The sequence below is a fragment of the Crinia signifera genome, chromosome 2 (assembly GCF_055691185.1).
Source record: "Crinia signifera chromosome 2, ASM5569118v1, whole genome shotgun sequence".
Taxonomy (NCBI): Eukaryota; Metazoa; Chordata; class Amphibia; order Anura; family Myobatrachidae; genus Crinia; species Crinia signifera.
The window spans coordinates 104,444,728-104,467,074 of NC_139218.1; the positions used below are offsets into that span (position 1 = coordinate 104,444,728).

The 22,347-nt window shown below is 42.8% G+C and overlaps 1 protein-coding gene across 2 annotated transcripts in view; it reads right to left on the minus strand.

Moving 5' to 3' along the window:
* Positions 1-22,347, minus strand: part of DIPK2B (divergent protein kinase domain 2B) — a 77,074-nt gene that overhangs the window by 28,185 nt on the left and 26,542 nt on the right. For both annotated transcript variants that reach the window (XM_083172673.1, XM_083172674.1), the window contains exon 2: positions 4,390-4,654. In XM_083172673.1, coding sequence (XP_083028799.1) covers positions 4,390-4,654 — 265 coding nt within the window. The remainder of the gene's footprint in view (positions 1-4,389; positions 4,655-22,347) is intronic.

The window sequence follows — 22,347 nt, forward strand, 5'->3', positions numbered from 1 at the left end:
CAGCTGCCACTACACCAACTGGAAAGATAATATCCCTTTTTCACAGTTCCTTCGTTTAAGAAGGAACTGTACAGATACAGCAGTTTTTGAGCAGCAGGCATGTGTGTATACACAGCGTTTTAAAGAAAGAGGATATCCCATGGGTATTGTACAGGGTTCACTCAACCGAGCAAGAAATCTGGACAGACATAAACTATTATATCCAGATGAAACCCCCTCTAATAGTCAGTTACTCCCTAAAAAATCGTCTGATGCCCTCTTCATCACACAGTATAATACTCATGAAAGAGAAATAAAGAGAATATTCCAGAAGCATTGGAATGTTTTAAAATTGGACCCTGTTTTGACTGCACATATCTCAGACACCCCAAAAGTGGTCTTTAGAAAAGCCAAAACTTTGAAATCTTTAGTATCCAGGAGTCAACTAGATGTGATCGATGTAAGACCCCCCAGTAACACTTTTTTGTCATTAAGAGGCAGTTTTCCTTGTAATTCGTGTAAAGTATGTAAATACATGAAAAAAGGACCCCACATCGATGGGACTGATTTTAAGGTTTTAAATTTTATCAATTGTAATTCCACACATGTGGTGTATCTGGTGACTTGTGGTTGTGGTATCAATTACATTGGAAAAACTAAAAGATGCTTGAAAGTGCGAATTTTAGAACACTTGCGTAACATCAAAAACGGGGTGACTAACCACAGTCTACCCCGGCACTTCAAAGAAAAGCATGACTGTGATCCAAGCAGTTTCTCCTTTAAAGGAATCGAACTGGTTGCTAGACATAAGAGAGGCGGTGATCACGATAAATTCTTATTAAAACGTGAAACAATGTGGATACTTAAAATGAACACATTGGTACCCGCCGGTCTTAATGAAGGCTATGAAATCACACCCTTCATAAATTAATTCACAGTACCTATTCCCCTTATGTTACCATGTTTACTTACATGTGTGGTTCAAATGACAATGTATACAGCTTATGTCATTTTATGTATGAATACCGCTGATAATAGTAAGGTTTTGCGGGACATATGCTGTGACTTCTACTTAAGAGAGATCTCCAAAAGATCTTTTTATATATGCATCTATTTTTTTCTGTTTTTTTTCTGTTCTATTAGTGATATTGTTATATTGTGTATTTATTTATTGTTGGAAAAATTTGATTTTTATATATATATATTCCAGTACATTAACATTGTATGTGCCAATCGTATAATTATATGTGCCAATTGTATAATTATTGTTCTTAGCCAAGTGGCAACGCCGCTCTCTTCACATAATGAACGGGCTGCGAATCTAACATTGGAGCGCAATAGTCATATACGCCCCTTGTACCTGCTCCTATTATACGGCTGGTCAGCGCTTTGACTGACAGCCGCTTTTCCTTAAGACACCGGGGTTTGGACGTAGAGACCACGCCCTCTGACGAAGTCCCAGTGACGAAATGCGTCAGGGCGTGGCCTACGTCCCCCACCGGTGTTGGAATCACTGCTAGCTGACGTCGCTTCTCAGGCTCCCTTCGTCTCCGGCATCCCCGCTGACCTGCACGGCAAACCAGCCTGGCGGACCATTGGAGGTTGTTCGAGTAGACACCGTTCCTGTGACGTGAGCAGCTTTGCCTTTGGCATAATTGTCATATCTTGTGGTACCCAGTCCACAGCGATCATTTATGTGGTACGAGGCTATTTTGTTGTGTACCTGGGATACTTTGTTTTATCCTGATTAAAACTCCTTTTAATGCACTATGAAGCGCACCTTTCTTCTCATCTTTGCCTATATGTATATATATATATATATATATATATATATATTCAGGTGACCAATTGGCACTTAATATCAACACAAATCCATTTCATATATGTGTGTGTGTGTGTGTGTGTGTGTGTGTGTGTGTGTGTGTGTGTGTGTGAAACAAGCATTAATCCCACTGTTCTTGTTGGTATTACGGGCAGCTGCTAAATATAGAGGGCACCCATCGAGTTATACTTTGCACCCTTATATATATGTGTATAAATCCACAGGGATGTCGCGGCATAGCAGGGAGTGGGCATTCACTCCCACTATGCCATTTACACGGATACGTGAGTGTGTCTCTATATACTCATCACATATCTGGAAACCCCCCTTTACAAATCCTGCGTTTGCCCCTGACCCCACCCTGGATTTGCAAGCTACTATGCTTCGGGAGGCATTTCTCCAGGATGTGACTCTTGAACAACTCAGCACTGTCAGCGGCAAAGTATATTCACTCATTTTATCTTCGATACTATAGAGGTGTGCAGGGAAATGGTCAAAAATGGCTTACAGTAATACAGTAATAAGCGTTAATGTGTATAATCAAACATCATTGCAGCACATCTCAGGGGATTGAACTGGCAGTGTTTGAAATAGAATAAAAGGCTGTGAGACCCATGTAAAAGTGACTGCAAGACTAAAATTAAACATATTTTATTTCTCAGGAAAGTAGTGCTTATATTTCTTGCAGAAATATTGTATACTGTTGCAAACACTATATTACAGCTGTCAATGCAAGAGCAGCATTCAATTTAAACAACAGTGACATCTAGGTGTACAGTATGTCAATAAGCATACCTCCCAACATTCAATGGGAGGTATGTCCAAAATGTTAGGGGCATGGTCTCATGGCAAGTGGGTGTGGTCTATTGCCACGAGGCCACCTCCTGTTTTTGCAGCTGTGGGGGAATGGCTAGCGAATCTGGGTGCTGCTAGCTATGTCCCCAGCCTGTCAAGCTGCAGGAATAGATGCTGTGTGTATGCGGGGGACAGCATACCCTCCAACTGTACCGAATTTGCCGGTACAGTACCATTTTTTAACAGTCTGTACCGGCAAATACAAATTGTACCAAATATACCGATTTATTTGGCTTTACTCCCCCTGGCTCCTGTCAGTCACTGGTGCGCTCTCCATAATTTGTCCCGACTCAGTCCTCCTCCTGGCTCCCGGGCTCCACTCAGTGTCAGCCTGGTGCACCGCTCTCCCCTGGCCCAGCACCCGTTTCCAAGAGTGCAATGCGGGATGTCCCATGCGTCATAATGTCATGACATCATGCACCGGCACCACGTACCTGACGCTTTCAGGGGAAAGGATTGTCATCCCCTCCCCTATCCGCATTCGCAGTGAGCAACTTCTGTCTGAGGCTGAGCAGCTCAGTGTGGGGTGCGGCCAGCACAACTGCGGGGGGGATTGGGATTATCAAAGATGAGCCAGAAGCAAGCACTCTGCAGCAAGTAAGGTGGCTGCACTTATTCAATAATATTATTTATCAATATCCTTATCCTCATAAGAGATATTTAAGAGTGGGTGACATCGAGACACAGTCTCTATTTGATGCCAGGGAACTGCTTCTGCTGGGGAGAAGGCACCCCCTGGCCCCACATGTGCGCCAAGGGGGACACAACAGCTGCCAACAGTGACTAGGGCCCTGTCCCACCCCCCCTTTACCTGAGGTCACACCCACTTTACTCGTGACCACGCCCCTTTCTGGGTGTGTACCGATTTCTACCCTTCAGATGTTGGAGGGTATGGGGGGCAGGGAGGATCTCCCAACTGGCCCCACCACCACCACCACGGGACACTGCTGGTCTTGGAGGGAATGTGGGAACGTCCCATAAAACCAGGACGTTTCTGTGAAAAGCAGGACACTTGGGAGGTATGCAATAAGGGAAGCATGTGATTGGTGAAGATCCCAACCTTACTGGCATTTACATTAGATGTTTACAGTCTCTTTATTCGGATTCAGTATTGAATCCCGGCGGTCGGGATCCCGGCATTCAGAATCCCGACGCCGGAATCCCGACAGCCAAAATGCAGACAAGGGGGGGACGTGGATCGCCCCCCCCTTGCGGGCTCGCTACGCTCGCCACGCAGCGGGCCCGGTGCCTCGCTACGCTCGGCACACTAATTTATTCTCCCTCCAGGGGTGTCGTGGACACTCACGGAGGGAGAATGTGTCGCCATTTCGGCGGTCGGGATTCCGGCGTCGGGATTCTGAACGCCGGGATCCCGACCGCCGGGATTGTAACTGCATCCCCTTTATTCTATGCCTAACTAATAGACCCAGGTACTTAGAGGCATATTTATTAAGCCTGGTGAAGTGATAAAGTGGCTGCTACCTTTTCACCAGGCAATCAGTTCATAACTGTCATGTTACAGACTGGGATAGAAAAATGGTAGTTAGGAGCTGCTTGGCTGCAGCATTATTATTACTGGCCACTTTATTGCTTCACCAGGCTTAATAAATTGTCTTACACATGTATATTTGCCTTAAGCTTGACATATTTCTATAACCCAGGTCTTGTGTTCCATGAATGTCACCTAAATCTGTTTAAGGAGATAATAACTAATAGATAAAAGAAAGACTTACTTGCACTAAATCTGGAGTTAGGCGTTTGGCAGCCACCCACTTCTGGAACCTCTCTGTTCTCCTCAGTATCCCCTCTATGCTGCACGTTTTCCTCTTGAGGAAGAAATTACAGATTCTCCTGTCGGCCAAGTCATGCTGGACTTTGCTAGATAGCCGAAAAATCTCAACAGGTCTCCAGTTTTCTCCATCATCAGTATAGTTTCCAGAGTAATTCTGAAGATCAGCAGATGGAAGTTGAAGATGGGGAGCAAGCCAGTTCTGAAACCTGGTTGGGCAGAGGTCAAGCAGACAGTAGCATGTATTAATGAATATTTCAAAACAGATTTATGTTTATCTATAGATTTTGTTTAGTATAGAAGCTTTATTTGCATCCCTACCATAACGGTATATACAATATATATTATCATACATTTCTAAAAATTCTGTTTCACTGAAACATAGGTCTTTTTTCATCAGAAATTCATAAATGGTCAACATTTGTTCCTGGCTAGACCATAGTCACAGCGTCCCAGTAATGGTGGCCAAGGTAAAATATGCTCTGTCAGGAGACTTTGAAAGGACACCTGGATATTTTACCTTAAGCACTATGGCTCTCTTTCAACAGGCATTTCATCATGGCTTACTGATTTAACTATTCACTGTACATATAAACAACAACAATCGGGCACAATGATACTATATAGACACTCCACTACTTAATCTATATACCTATTCACATTGGTTATGTATAATGTACTATGTACATACTTTTTGTTATGGAATACCTTTTTCTATATCTTTTTGTATATGATATTTGTTCTGGCCTTCCTAGTTTTCAAAGCATTCAGTCCAGAAAGGGCCCAACTCTGGCTGCAGGCCTCAGTGATTCTCCCCCCGCCAGCCTCACTGACTCTCCTCCACCCCACCACACACAAGCTGGCTCTCCCTCCAACCAGGGTTCCTGAGACGCTGGGCCCCTAGCTCCACAGCAGAATGACCTTGGGATCCATCCATGCTGGCTGACTCCTGTGGTGTGCTGAAGGGGAGATGGCCTGTTGAGCCCTTCCACTGCTGCCCTGTGAGTAGCAATGGTCAAGATGGTGCTGCCAATGGCTGCCTTGAATTGGTGTCGCTCAGCAACCATTTTATGTACCCCGTTTCCCCCCTGTTGTGTCCTTTAACTCTACTGTTTACTTGTTTTTACCTATCTGGCTGTTGTAGTGACCAAGTGGTGCCACTGATGGCTGCCTAGGTGCTGCGCAGCTCAGAAAATATTTGTTTCCCGATGAAGGTGAAGGACCCACAGTTGGTGTTAGCAGAGTAGTCTGGATGTAACCTGCTGTGGTTCCTAAGTATTCCAGTATAAAGTACAATTGATCCACTGGTCAGTCCCAAGGGTCTGTCTTCAGTTATGTAATTGATGTTTTATTGTGAAACATTGTTTTCTTTGACAATTGCCTATGTATAATGAATAAAGTAAGATTTTATATAGAACAATATCTAAAGTGATTACTATTTTGTACCCCCCAGGAAAATGTAATTTATAATTTATGCATTGTCACTCCTAAGTAACTATCTCTCCGTATATATAAGGATATGACACATTGTTTCTTTTAGAGGTGAGTCTCCCATAACCTTATTCAAGTTTTATTCCTTGGACTGACCAATGTCTGAGCAGATAGGTTATACCAGGGGAGGTTACAGAGGAGGGGCTGCAGCACACTTCAAAATTTAAATACTGGAGGGGAGGCACAGCAACTGCCACCAACTGCCATTCCAAACTTACTCACTGGCAGTGGGTGTTTCTCCTCTATTTGAATTTTGGACCGTTCTGCATCCCAACCCCTGGAGCCACCACTGGGTTACACACACAATTCTTTATGACTAGAATCTCACTTCTTTCATTTTCAAAAATAAATAAAAAACATCAACTATTCTTCTTCCACATAAGCCACATACAGGACACATAGGGGGGAATTTACTAACAAAAATCTGCGGAAAAAAATAGTATTTTCATACGAAAATACGATTTTTTGGGGGGGCGTATACGTATTTTTGGCATTTACTATGCCAAAAATACGAATTTTCGTATTCATATTGATGGGACATTCGTATTTGTATTTACAAATACGAATGAATACAGCATTGATAGAATACGCCAGGAATCACCATTCAAAAGAATGGTGGTTCCTGATTTACTAAGCGGCCGTATTTTCAATACTTTTGGGCTCCTTCTCTCTGTGGAGCGATAGACTTTGATCTACAGGAAGTAGGGTATATAAATGAGGTTCCCTTCAGACAGAATACACCTTGATAAAGCTGTGAGTCAACACAGCGAAACGCGTTGGTGTTTCCTGGACCCCATTTGGAGAGAGATAAGAATCAAGTCCCAGCAATTAAATTGTTGACCACCTGCTCAACTTTCTTCTGATCCTGTCCCAATCCCATCCATTGAGACCGTGATAAAACCCTGGACTTCTGGATTGCCATTCCTATTGAAAGGACACCCCGGGCTGGCTAAACCAACATCTTTGCCAATGGCCAACATCCAAGGCATCCATTAGGACATCAAAAAAACGGTTACACCCATAACGGACACAAGCTCCCGGATCAGTGCAGGTCTTATCAACACAATATTGGTGACTATATCAAACATATTCTCTCCCAATAGGTCCATTATTATCATTATTTTTATTTTTTATTTTTCATATTTTTATGTATCATGTTTATGTGAATATGTTTATTGAGAATTTTTAAAAAGTCATTAAATACCATTTCTTAATTAAATTGATGCATGCACCTTACTAGCACTTTTTTGAGCGCCGTTTCTCCTCCTTCTGTTGTTTCTTTTTTTTTTTTTGGGGAACTGACCATCCCCTGAATCGGCTGCTCTCTAAGGTAACTTACTCATATAGAGGCGCTCTAACAGATTGACCTAGGTCAATCATTACCAAGTATCAGTATGTGTGGGCTTTGGATGTATTATAGTTTTATTTTTATTGTGTGTCAGTGTGTGTTTATTTGACTATTTTTATTACTGTGGAACTACAAGTGCCAGCGGGCCCTTTAATGTCCCGCATGCTGGGACTTGTGGTTCTCCAAGTCCCAGCTTGCGGGGGAGGCTTGCTGGGACTCATAGTTCCACAGTGTTAAAGAATAATTTTATCTTTCTTTTACACTGAAATCAGCCCGGTGAAAAACGCACAGGGTCACCGGGGACAGCACCAGGTTTCAGCCTGGTCAGGTAAGTCCTGGAGGGGGGGGGGGCTTTATTGGGGGGTCCCCACTCCCCCAGGACCTTATATAATAGTTGTCCCCGGGCTGTGACATTACCCTGCTGGCTGGTTTGGCTTGGGGCTGGTTCTTAAAATACGGTGGAGCCCTAGTTATTTTTTCCCCTGTATTTTGGGAACCAGCCCTGGACCTGGAGCCTGGGGCTGGTTTTAAAAAATTGGGGAACCCCTATTTGTCGGGTTTCCTGATTTTTAATTACCGGCCCCGGCTCTTTCAGCCTGGTGCTGGTTACAGCCATGGGGGGGACCCCACACTGTTTTATTATTTTTTTATTTATATTTAAAAATGTTTTTACACACTGCAGCCTGCACGGATCTGACTGATCCGTGCAGACTGCCTGTACTAATTCGTATTAGCGGCCATATATACTTCCGCTAATATGAATTAATACGACATTGGAGGGTTACAAAGCAGTCATATTTGACTGCTTTGTAAATTCCTCTCTGGAACACAACTTTGCATATGGCTGAAACAGCCGTATGCAGTCATATTCATTAGTAGTAAGAATACGAATAAAAAAATTTTGTATTCGTATTCTTAGTAAATTTCCCCCATAATATCAGCCATTTCTGCTCACACCTAGATCCACAAATACATTTGCTTTATGCACACTTACATGCAAATATAATGTCTGGTAATTACTTCTGAGTTTAACTGCTACAGTATAATTTACCCAAAAACTCAATAACTCCCAAACCATCATATTATGTCAATGGAACTTTACCTAAATCAAGAACATCCACCATATATTAAACACACTCTCTAATCATCACATTTAAAGACATTTATTGGTTATCAGTATTATTTGAATCTACTGTATATAACATTATTTGAATGGGCCAGCAAAACTGTGGTAGGGGAACTAATTTCTCTATGTCATCTAATTACCCCCCCCCCCTTTAGGCAGAGTCAGGGCCAGTGGTAGGATTTTGGGCACCACCATGCAAACTAGAATGCTTTTATGTGAGAATTACTGTACATGCCAAATGTGGAGGTTAAATGTTCCACCTCACCATTAGAGGTGGTGGAACTTAGGGCCTTATTCTAGTTCACTCTTTCTGACAAAATCCTTCTTAGATAGACAAAACCATGTGCACTGCAGGGGGGCAGATGTAAAATGTGCAGAGAATTAGATTTGGGTGAGTTATTTTGTTTCTGTGCAGGGTAAATACTGACTGCTTTATTTCTACACTGCAATATAGATCTCACTTTGAAGTAAAACCCCACCCAAATCTAATTCTCTTTGCACAAGTTACATCTGCCCCACCTGCAGTGCACATGGTTTTGTCCATCTAATAAGGATTTTGTCAGAAAGAGTGAACTAGAATAACCCCCTTAGTTCCACCCTGTTCCCCCTCACTTTAACCCCTGCTCATAAGGTTACACTTACTAAGATTTGACTTCTATTTAAGATGGGATGTTGCCCATAGCAACCATTCATATTCTCTGTATTATATTCTAAAAGGTGCTAAATAAATAAGAAATAGAATCTCAAAAGAACTCCCATCTTAGTAAATTTACCCCATAAAGTAAGTAGAGGCTAATAGTAGAGGAAAAATAGACTACTGCAGTGGTTCCCAAACTGTGCGCCTAGGCTCCCTGGGGTGCCTCGGGACACTTGCAGGGGTGCCTCGGGTTGGTCATCCAGGACCAATTCAAATTATTTATGATCAATTATTACTGGACAAAACCAGTGCTAGTGGCTGCCGATCATAAAATGTGTACAATCAGAACCAAATCCTGCCCCTTACCACATAACTGACCCTAAGAAGCACATATAAACACAATCTACTTAATTTGATATATTTTTGGGGGGGCCTAGGGGTGCCGTGATTAGAAATAGATTGGGAACCCCTAGACTACTGAATTGCTAAGCAGGATTTATTTTACTGGGAAAAATGTAAAATAAAAATTTAGTTCAGGAGGCGATGGGTCTTCTTTCATTTAAATGAACAATTTGTTGTTTTCTTCTGGTAAATACTTATATTTATATGTACAAATTTACTGACATGGATTCTTATTTGCAGGATTTTGTGTATAAATATTTAGAATAGAACACATGCCGTGTTCCAAGGTAGAGTAAGTTTCAAGCCCATATGAACACTAAATAATATGGAATATGTGGGTAATGTTCAGTTGTAAACAATTGTGCCATATTGTATCATAAATGGGCACATAGCTTATCATGTACATACTGACTCCGGTGTTTCTTATTCTGTTTAGTAGCCACTTTTGGGTTGGACATAACTTCTAGTGGCCTAAAATTTTGTACTTGGCTTTCTTTTTATTGCTGACCCATGGCAGAGTGGCTGCAATCTTTTTATTTCCATTTAAGTAAATTCATTCTAAAGTACACTTTGCATACCTCCCAACTGTCACAATATTTGAGGGTGGTGGGGCAGTTGGGAGCTCCCCCATCAGTCACTGCTCTGCTTAGCAGACCAGCATTGAATAGAGGCGGTGTGCATGCACACCACCTCTATTCACTGCAGACAACAGGGAATTCCACACTCCAGAGCCACGCCCCCTTTTTGTGAGTCAAACCCATTTCCAGTAGTGCCCAGTGGTAGCCGCACATGGGAATCCTGCTTCTTATAATCTAAATGTTGGGAGGTATGACTTTGGTCAAAACAAGATAATGTGCAGGCCTGATGAATAGTTGGAACAGAACAGTTCTATGGGTTAATCCAATTGCTCACGAATGGTCCAAATTACTGTTGCAGTGGCGTGTAAACTCCAGTAATGGCACCCCAACCTGTACCCCTGCTGCATCTTCTAGTGCCTGGCTTGCAGTCCTAGGGGGCCGCAAACAACAAAAGACGAGTTGCTGTTAATTAGATTAACCCACATAATTAATTTGTTAAAATTACTGCAATAGTGAACTATTTGCAGAGAAGGTAAAACATTTTTTAAAGGAATAAAATATGTTCAAATCAGTGCTTAAGAAAGTGGTTTTGCTGCCAAGGTGGCTTCAAGACGTTTTTTTTAATAAACATTTTGTATGAAACTTTTAAAGTAGCAGAAATGTTCTGTTTTTTTCTTCTTTTTGTTGCTAAGAGCATATACACATTCGGAGCTAAATAATTGTAAAGGGCAAAGCCATAGATTAGCAATCATATTAAATAGCAGAGTAGACTTACTTTATAAAAAGACATTCCATACTATTTTTTTTTTTAAATCACAGAGGAGAAGACTTGTAGACACTTAAAAAGGAGCAATCAAAAGAAAAGATTACAGTATCTTAAAATTAAATTAGTTTAGATTATATGCTAGACGGTTATTGCATATTTGGATTTAACTATAAAAAGAGAGAAAAAGATGTAAAACACTTAGCAAATTGCAATGATTATTAGTTTAGTGCAGAAACTGACGTAATTTGGCTTAGTGACTTCGTGATGGCTGTGATAAGAAGAACCCACAGAGGCAAGAAGTACCCGTAGCAGTAAGAGTGGTCGTTTGAGGATATTAATGAGCCACTAAAGCCAAATATAATAAAATATAAAAATATTCATTGTATAATATTCAAAGACAGTATGTCCAATTTACTCGGCATTAAGCTTAAGATTCTCGAAACTGTATGTACCCTTATTATCTAGCTTAGTGTTAGCTATTGGCCTTTGTAATTTTCCAAGTGGACCCATTCAGAGCCATTAGACCTACCAATACGGAATCTGCTATGCATAAAATTATTATCCACATTTTGTCCATACAGTATATATACACTTGTACTTTAGCGAATATGTTTGTGAATTAAACTAGTAACATATATATTAGGTACAGACTCAACTAGCCACAGGCTAAGGAGTATGTACAGATGGAGCCGGCTTTAGCTTTGCAGCGGCCGGCTACCGCCAGGGGCGTGCGCGCATGAGACGCTCACGTGCCCCTTGGCAAACGGAGCCTGCCGCAGGTCCCTGCCGCCTCCCCCGCTGGTCCCCCTTCCCATTCCGACCCCCCCCCCAAACTGGGCAGTGTCTCCCTGAAGCGGAGACAGGCAGGGAGATGCTGCCATGACACTGGGACGCGTGTGCACGTGAGACGCACGCGCATCCCAGTCTCTATCGCCAGCGCAAGGGATCTGGCAAGCGCCAGCCTAGGATGGCTGACGCTCCATCTGTATGTCATTTTCCAACAGCTAGCACACATTAACATATGGATTGTTTGCTAAGGCTTGTAGGGCCCCCCCGTGGCATCAAAGCTGACTCTACCCCCACACTACTGCCACTGCTATGCCCCTTAGGAGAGCAAAAAAGAGAGTGAGGAGATGAGAGAGACAAATAGGGTGTTAGGAAGAGAGAGAGATGGGGTAAGAGGAGAGACCCTGGAGAGGGGAGAGAGAGAGGGTATCAGGAAGAAATTGGGAGGCGTAAGATAAGAGAGGTGGTCAAGGACAGAGAGAGATGAGCAAGGCAGATGATGTCATTGAGAAAAAGGGGGGCAAGAGAGAGGATGTTGTTGAGAGTGGGGAGGGAGAGCCAGAGAGAGAGACGGGAGCAAGAGTGGAAGAGAGACAGAATGTCAGGGAAAGGAGGTGAAGTGACCAGGAGTGAGACAAAGGGTATCAGGTAAAAAAAGAGAGAGAGAGCTTGTTGGGAAGTTAGAGGGGAAAGAAAGTGTGAGGAAGGGGAGGGAGAGGAAGAGAGAGCGTGTCAGGGAGAGGCAAAGAGGCAGAGAGACAGAGTGGGGGCATAAGAGAGGGTATCAATCAGAGAAATATAGGATATAAGAGGAGAGAAAGTAGCAAGAGGGAGAGACCATGTCAGGGAGAGACAGGGAGATGGAAAGAGAGAGGGGAGGAAGAGAGATAGAGAGAAAGTGAGGTAAAGTGAGTGGGAGAAACAAAGAATGTGGGGGATAATTAAGACCACAAGGATACAGTACAATAAAACTACATGCAGTGTCCCTTATGGGCATCAGAGTAGCCTCTAAAGGATGATAAACTTTATTTTGCACATTAATCATTTTTACATGATAAAACAGAAGAAAATGACTTTTTGTAGGGTCTTGAATAAGCTGTGTTGTACCACATTTAGAATAAATACCTGCACAAACAAAACTATCACGTTTGATGCAGGGACTAGGCTGGAGTAAAAGGGGCCAGCTTGGGAATGTCCCTGCATGATCCTGGGACCATATTCCTGGGTAAATCCCTGCATTTTCTGGTGTGAAAGGGGTATTATTTCAAATAGCCGGGACCTGCAATGCTCCGAATACAGCCGGGCAGCCCCCCCGCTCTCTGTCCGGCTGTCAATGGCTGTCACTTATGCCTGGTGGCGGCTGTCCCCCAGTTACCATGAGCATGTATTCCCCCTTAGAAATGAGCATGTAATCCCATATGGCAATGAGAATGGAACCCCTGGCAATAAGCATGGAACCCCTCGGCAATGAGCACATAGGTAAGCAGCACTTATGTAGTATAATTTTTAATTGCCATTATGGTGTTTGGCATAATACATAATGGAAATTATGGTGTGTGGCTTAACATGTAATGGGCATTATGGTGTAAATTTTTAATGCGTGCCTTTGGCATGCAATGTCCCTGTTTGAGAAGCATATTGTGAATTTTGTCTCAATCCGTTTGGTATAGTGTGTATTTTGGCTCAATCCATGTGGCATTATGTGTAAGAGGCAAATACAGTATAAGGGTGTTACTATTGTTGCCTGATTTATATAAGGGGTATATGGTGTGGTCAGGGCCGGTGTAAGGCTTCTCAGAATCCAAGACAAAATTTCAGCCTACTGCGCCCTCAACCCCCCACTTCCTCCTCCTGTGGCCACCAATACCCACTTTCAAACCCCTTAGGGGTTACTTTCCTAACATTTCATCAATGGCAGGGAGGCTCCCAAAAATCAGGTGGACCTCCCAGCCCCCCAGCAAGGTGGGCAAGTCTCCTGCTTTCCCTGGAGGCCTTTCTTTGCTACCCACAAAAGAGTACAAGGAGGAGGGGGAAGCAAAGTAGGGAAGTACGCCTCAAGGGAAAGTATGGAGGTGAGGTCTTAGAAGTTCCAAAGCTGCATTAAGTAAAATAAGGATCCTCATAGACAGCCTTGATTTTTTGAAGGGCAGACTTGGTGGCGCCCCCCCACCCCCCCCAGATCCCGGCACCCTAGGCAGCTGCCTAATGGTAGAACCGGCCCTGGGTGTGGTAAACTTAGGTGACCACATAAAAGGTGCTGAAATGTTGTCTACCAAGTTTTGGCTTTCAGTATTTTTTTTTTATGACTGGAATGCTGCAATATATTTCCCTGCATATACTATATATGTATATATATATATATATATATATATATATATATATAATTAGATTAAATTATTTACACAAATCGAGACACACCCATGAGCAGACTGCCCAACCAGAACACTGGTCACGCCCCCCACATTATTAGGATCTGGCCACAACCCCTATTATTGCACATAATAGGCCCTTGATCATTTTCAGCTCCAGGCCCATTTAGACCTTAATCTGGCACTGGTCATACCTGAGTATACTCCAGAATATAGCAGCATATACTGTAGTGCCCAAGATCAGGCTGGGCATGATTTAAAAAAACTGTGTTATTCATATATCCATGTATTGAAAACGTTAAATTACTTTACATGACAAATGGTTGGATGTTAAAGGCCATGCTGGTATGTAGCCACAAAACGTCAGAAGAAGCGACAGTAATCGCCCAGGGTCTGGTATGAGACTATTATCAGAGAACTAAGATCTGAAAAATAACAAGAGTCAGGTCTGCATTTAAGAGAAGACCTGCAAACTACCCAGTCATGGCCTTTCCTTTCTGGTACATGTATCCTAAAACAAGCCATGCCGCATTTTTATCAGAAGATAAAGCCATCCACCCCTGACAGAATGGTTAAGAAACCCCAGAGTGCAAGCTTGGATTCAATCCATTCTGGTTTTGGGAGGGTTAAAAGAGGAGGGCACTAAGGTGGCGTGCAGCCTGGGTTTTATATATGAGAAACACAGGCTGGAAACCGTCCATTATCTGATGACACTGGAATATCTGAAGAGGCTTCACTTCTCCATCATTCCCTGCTACATGTGATCGGAGCAGTGGGTTCTTTCCCTATTTTTATTTTATTGACATTGTAAATACTTGTGTGACTTTCTAAACTATCATATTCTTGTAACCTTTCTTTTCTGTATCAATTTTCTGTATTTCCTCATATATTAATAATTTTATGTGCAGGTTAGAGTCAGCTCTTGCCCTGGGTGGAGCCCTTAACTCAGTATTCTGGCTGGTGGCAGTAACCACATTTATTTATCACACATGCTGATGTAATCAGTGGACACACCTGGAATCGTAACATATACCACTCAGATATTGCCATTATCAATATCTGTGATCAGAGCCACAACAAGATCTTCTTTCACTCCCTGGCGAAATGCATCACTGGACTCCACAGCCTACTCTCTTTGGAATACTACTGCACTCCTTGATTTGGAACCCCATCTTGGGCACTTCAGCAGTGAACAGCCATTACCCGGACCAGACTGTGGGAAAATACAAGGTGAACACTACTATCTACATTTCTCCACTCCAGGGATACCACTCCATGCAAGCGAGTTTCATTCAACGGATCCTATTCCTTGTGAGTGCTGACACTTTGCCACTTGGAACATTTATCACCTACATAAGTATGCCTCCCTTAAGGTCACCATAGGAATGGGATTTCTGCTGCTAATATAAGTGCTCTTCTACCAAGAGAGACGTGGTAACCATTGACCATTTACCATTTCAATTTTAGTTATGAAGATTCCCCAACCAATACCATTTTATATTGTGATATCTTTAATTGTGTATTAAAAATGTATTATTTTTTTTATTTCCATCCCTTGAGTTTTATCTTTGACCTCTCTCCAATATCTGGGATGTGTTTGTCCATTTTTTGTAAATTTGAATTCTGACAGCTAGGGTGACATTCTATGTGTAGCGGTAAAAACCGCATGATTTTTACCGCACCTAATCGCACTTTTGAAAATCGTAAGATTGGGCCGTTTTTTGCATATTTAATGAGATGCAAAAAACGGCCCAAATAGTGCGAATAGGTGCGATTTGATGCGATTTCTTTAGTCCTGAAAATGTGCGATTTTCAGGTCTGAAAATCGCACATTTGTGCAGGAAATCGCAATTAAAAAAAAAAAAAAAAGCTGGTGCTGGTGACATAAAATCACGGTCCCCGACAAATAGGGGTCCCCTTGATTTAATGAAACCAGCACCAGGCTCAAGGTCCGGCGCTGGTTCCCAAAATACGGGGGACAAAATGACTAGGGGTCCCCCGCATTTCGAGAACCAGCACCAGACCCAACCAGCCAGCAGGGTAATGCCACAGCCGGGGGACACTTATTATATAAGGTCCCGCGGCCAAAGCATTATCCCCCTGGCTGGTCAGCATGGGCAGGGGTCCTGGGGAAGTGGGGACCCCCCCAAAGAAGGGGTCCCCCCCCTCCAGGACTTACCAGCCCATGCTGAAAGTCCGGGGCTGTCCCCGATGCCCCTGGGCGGTGGGCATCGGGCTGATGAAAAGTGTAAAAAAAGAATAAAAACTATTGTCTTATACTGTAGAACTATGAGTCCCAGCAAGCCTACCCCGCATGCTGGGACTTGGAGAACCACAAGTCCCAGCATGCGGGGCATTAAAGGGCCCGCTGGCACTTGTAGTTCCACAGTACAAGAAATAGTTAAATAAAACACACAGTGACAAGCAGAAAAATAAACGTTTAATACATCCACAGCCCACACACACTGATACTTACCTACCTTGAGCCCGTGGGTCGGTCCCTGGATCCGGGGTTCGGGGCTCCAGGGCTGAAGAGTGAGAGAACTGGGAACAAGTTGTACATTGGCTGGCATTTTTTAGACACCTGGAAATCCTGTGAATGAGGCTGCCACTAGGCACAGTAGTAATTACTGCCCCATTCTGCCCAATTTTATTTTCATTGTTTGGATAAAAGCCCACCTTATGTATGATAACGATAAGAAAGCTATAGCATTTATTTTATTATGTGTACATATTAGTTAGGACAGTTTACAGGGCGGTCTGTGCATCTTCCACCCTCTTATTCAAACAGCCAGGTGCCAACCCCCAACATGTGTCACCCGTAGGCACGTGCCTCATGTATAACAATGTAAAACTAATATAGGCAATCCAAAATATCCATAGGAACATAGAGGGTGAAATTTAATAGGATGACAGCATCAGAAAATGAGAGATTTTGTAAGAAATCTCCAGGGTTTTTTTTAAAGCGGCAATCATTTAAACTGCAAAACCAGTTTGATTTTGGAGTGTAAATGATTGCCGCTTTAAAAAACCTGGAGATTTCTTACCAAATCTCTCACTATCTGAATCTCTCATCCTATGTCACCCATATAGTGTTGATTTACATTGTTTATTACATTGAGAGTTTTAAAATAGCAAATTTATTAAATGTGTACTGCAGCTTGTTGAATTAGAATTGTATATTTCCCAATCCGACATGCTGGCTTCTGCCTTTCATACTATTGCCATTTTGAAACTTGCTAATCTAAGGTGTTTCAAAACAGATGTTTAATAAGTCAGACAACATACAGTAATTTAGAGTCTAACAGCGCCTAGTGTGGTGATCCTGAGTGATCCTGAAGGTATGACAGTGGTTTAGTAACATATTCCTCCCATGCTTATTCTGTGCAAATATATGTTACTCACATACAGTATTGCATATACAAAAGTAATCGATAGTTAGAAGCTGATAGGCTGGTGCATTATCACTGACCACTTTACCAGCCAATCAGCTCCTCCTATCTGTAAACTGCAATGTTACAGGCTGTGTTTGAAAAATAACAGCTACCGTAGGAGCTGATTGGTTGGTTGCCTGAGTGGCCTCGTGACATCACAATGCTGCCCTGCCCACTAGGTCTCCATTTTGTCTGAATTTACTTCAGAGCAGCACATGCCATACAGCATCGTGGGAGAATTTTCAGAAAGAGTTTACAATTCACATTTATAGTGGGAGAATTACTTGCCCCAAGGATCTACAGAGCATACTGCGGGAATAGGTAATATATTTAATTCTCACATTAAGGTACAAGGCCTGGAGCCTAAATTGTAGTTGAAAAACGATCTGACCTAAAATAAGAATTTATAGTCTATGTTTATGAAATGTGTGAAATTAATAAATAACACAATGAACATCAAACATATAAATAACAATGTAGTTAAACAAATACAATATTGATCTGCTTAATTACTCCAAACTGCAGCTGCTTCTAATATATAGAGGCTGGAGATATATATATATATATATATATATATATATATATATATATATATATATATATATATATATATATATATATATATATATATATATATATATACATTTAGCTTTATACATAAAAAAATGCTCATCATACCTCCAGCCTTTATTAAGCCCCACATACATCCCAATCACTGCTTGCCCCTAATAAGAGGCCCCAATATTCCTCCATCAAACTCTAGCTATCCACCATAGCAGTCTCACACACCCCAGTCACCTCTGATCAACCCACTCTCCCAATATTGGTCTCAGACTACAGGTGCCCATACACTAATAAGATTTATCTTCAGACCTGGCTGGTTGGTAGAAAAAACATGGTTCATGGTTATGGATGAGTGACAGTTGGTCAACTGCCTTTTGCTCTCACTCCTGCCTCTGCACTCATTTTGGCTGAAACATTGCCCAGTTTATGTCCTTAACAGCCCCCCCCCCCCCCCCCCCCCCCAGCACTCCATGTCCTCTTCTAACCTCAGTGTGTGTCTGCCAGTGCTCCCTTGGAGTCATCAGATCCATTTTCCTTCATCCAAAGTGGCCCCATCACCCCCAGCCTGTGGACCCCCCCCCCCACACACACACACTACTTTACACATTGTGGCCTCCACACACACCCCTACAAAAATATTGGCCCCTCTCACCATTAACCTGTGTCCCTCACACACCCCTGCACTCAGTGTTGCCCCTGTCACCCCAATCATGGCCCTGACACCCCTCCCACATATTGATTGTGGCCTCTGTCTACTCCAATCTATTGCCCTCATCTCTTCTGCATGTAATGTGGCCCCTGTCACTATTAACCACACACCCCTGCACCTCCTTCCTCAAGTGCTCCTTATCAGCCATCAGTATCTGCACTCTTTCGAGATCTCTGTATCAATCCCAGCAGGGTCCATCTTCCGTTCCTGTCCGGCGTGTGCTTCTCTATCTGGTGACTCTCCATCCACTCACTGGCCAGCCCTAGGCACTTAGGGCCAGATGCACTAAGCTTCAAAAGTGATAAAATGGAGAGTGATAAACAACCAACCAATCAGCTCATGCCTGACATTTTACAAACTCAGTCTCTGGCATGTCAGGTAGGAGCTGATTGGCTGGCTGTTTGTCGCTCTCCATTTTATCACTTTTGGAGTCTAGTACATCTGGCCCACAACTTCCAACAGCCATCTGATCAGTCCGTCCACATGCAGCACTTGTGCTTCCCTCTCCTGAGATCCAAGCCTTGGAGAGGAGGCAAAAGTTTCCCACACACCTTCACCGTGGCTTGCAATGCTTGTCATGACAGGTTGCCTGCGGGCTGCCTGTCTTGCAGAAAAGAGTCCCCGCTTTTCAGGGGTACATCATGTCAAATGAAAAAACATATTGGCAGGCTGCCCACCATAACACAGCCATCGACAGGCCCTAATCGCTTGCCTATTTTGCCTAGAATTAAATGCTCGTCTGCTCTTGTGATAGAAGAGTTTCCATTGCAACACCCTAAGCAGTTTATTTGTTCAGCACTGACAGCCATTTCACTGGATACTGTACAAAGCAGTGTCTCCAATATACAGCATTGGGCCATATAACAACCTCCTATTTCCAGTGTGGCATTGAACAACTAGCAGATAAATATAGATTACTATTGTCCAATGATTATTCAAATAACTAGGACATTGCACATACACTGGCTCTGGGAACAAGTTGTACATTGGCTGGCATTTTTTAGACACCTGGAAATCCTGTGAATGAGGCTGCCACTAGGCACAGTAGTAATTACTGCCCCATTCTGCCCAATTTTATTTTCATTGTTTGGATAAAAGCCCACCTTATGTATGATAACGATAAGAAAGCTATAGCATTTATTTTATTATGTGTACATATTAGTTAGGACAGTTCACAGGGCGGTCTGTGCATCTTCCACCCTCTTATTCTCCACTCAATCTGGTGCATGCTACTGTACGGTGAAATATTCTTTAATTACTGGTAAATCTTGAAATGACAATATAGAAACAAACAGCCAGGTGCCAACCCCCAAAAAGTGTCACCCGTAGGCACGTTGCTCATGTATAACAATGTAAAACTAATATAGGCAATCCAAAATATCCATAGGAACATAGAGGGTGAAATTTAATAGGATGACAGCATCAGAAAATGAGAGATTCTGTAAGAAATCTCCAGGTTTTTTTTTAAAGCGGCAATCATTTACACTGCAAAACCAGTTTGATTTTGGAGTGTGTATGATTGCCGCTTTAAAAAAAACCTGGTAATTTCTTACCAAATCTCTCACTATCTGAATCTCTCATCCTATTAAATTTCACCCAAAATCTTCAAAATGAAGCTCTAAACTAAAGCATCAATAATAAAAATCAACCTAAAAACAGGATCAAAACTCCCTCTATGCACTCATGATATTCCTGTTGCTACGGTGCTTATGCAAGAAGTTCAATCATCTATACAAATCAAATACAGTATAAAGATAAAGTTATATGGGACTACAGCACCAACTTCATCAACAGACAAATTTATCCACCACAATATCAAACAATATAGAACGACCCACCAAGGTAGTTTCATGTATGTAACAGGTATATACTGTAATAATGTTAAAAAAAATCCACTTTGGAGAATTCTACAAAAATATAAATTCCAAGGTATTCTTCACACAGGAAGTTCTGTTTATTATAAAAACCAATAAAAGTCATAAATAGCATTGCATTTATTATTTATTCATTACCAGTTTTTTATATAGCGCACACATATTCCACAGCGCTCTAAAAAGTCACTCTGGCAAAATAAACATATGATCTTTAGAGTGGGTAAAATGAGAACTCACTGTGCTGCATACATTACCCTCAGCTGTTATCTTCTAGAACAGGCATGTCCAAACTATGGCCCTCCAGCTGTTGTGAAACTACAAGTACCATCATGCCTTGCCACAGTTTTGCTATAAGGAATGCTAAAATTATGGCAAGGCATGCTGGGATGTGTAGTTTCACAACAGCTGGAGGGCCACAGTTTGGACATGCCTGTTCTAGACGGTGCTAGATAAATGAAGATGTTGCTATTGGCAACATCTTCATTTTTTTAAAAACCTGCACAAATATACCAAATTGACTCCACAATCAGTAACACTATTGTTTACCCAGCATTGAGCCTGCTGATGTCTTGAAGAATCACCGTTGGCTGCGGTTCAGATTGGTGACGGAGGGCCAGATGTACTAAGCTGATTCATCTGGCCCATAGCACGTCACACATGACAATTGAATGCAGATAATTTTAATCAATGTGTTATCACGATTTGTTTTCCTCATTAATTCTATTCCTTTACTGTCTCTTCTGTAGGGAGTTGTGGACACGCCGCAGGTGTTACCCTGCCAAGCGGCAAAGAGATAAAATGTCCAGTAAGGGCAATAATTTTGGCCGCAATGTCGGACCAAAAAAGGCGACTATTTTGAATTTAAAAATGATCAAAGACACATCAAAGTCTCTAGAACATGTCAGAGTAAAGACGTTTGCAGAAATTATGCAAGAAAAGGCTCTCAAGCGCCAAAAAGCCATTGATGAGGCTTCATCTGGCTTAAATGCTCCATGTTCTACAGAGATCCAGCAGATTTCCAAGCCATCAGGTAATGCACACAGTCAGGGCAGGTGCAAGGCACCGGAGCGCCCCAGGCGAGTCGGGGTGGGGGCACCCCAGTGCCGGGGGGTACCTGTTGTGCTGTCTGGGGGGTCCATGCTGGCATCTGACAGGAGCCTGCAGTGGTGTCCTTGCCGCGCGAGTACCTGCGGCACTGTGTATAAAGCTGGCGGCGACGAGGGGTCCCTGCAGTGAATAAGAAATAACTAATGCTATGCAGCGGCGCGGGAAGCGCTTCTGTTTTGAAAACACTGACCGCACACTGATTGGCTGAATCTTCCCGTGCCGCCGCATAGCCCGGCGGATAGCGCTAGTTATTTCTTATTCACTGCAGGGACCCCCCACCGCCGCCAGCTTTATACACAGCGCCGCAGGTACCCGCACGGCAAGGACACCACTGCAGGCTCCTGTCAGAAGCCGGCATGGACCCCCCTTCCCGCTCCCCAGACGGCGCAGCAGATACCCCCTTTGCACGGGGGGGCGAGGGGGGGGTGAGGGGCGAACTGCCATCAGGTAATGCACACAGTCCTTAAACTCAAAGAACCTGTTATTTATTTGTGCTTATACTGTATTTCAGTTTTAACCAATACCCTTCACTGTCCAGTCTTCTATAGTGTTTATAGGAGTACCTGTAATTGCTTCCAATTCTTACTTAGTGGCCGGGCATTTACTCATATATGCTGATCCTCACTGCAACACCACTGGCAGGTTGTGTTCTGCTGCTAGAAAACTGATACTATGCCATGTATTCTAGTCATATATATTGCTAAGAATACT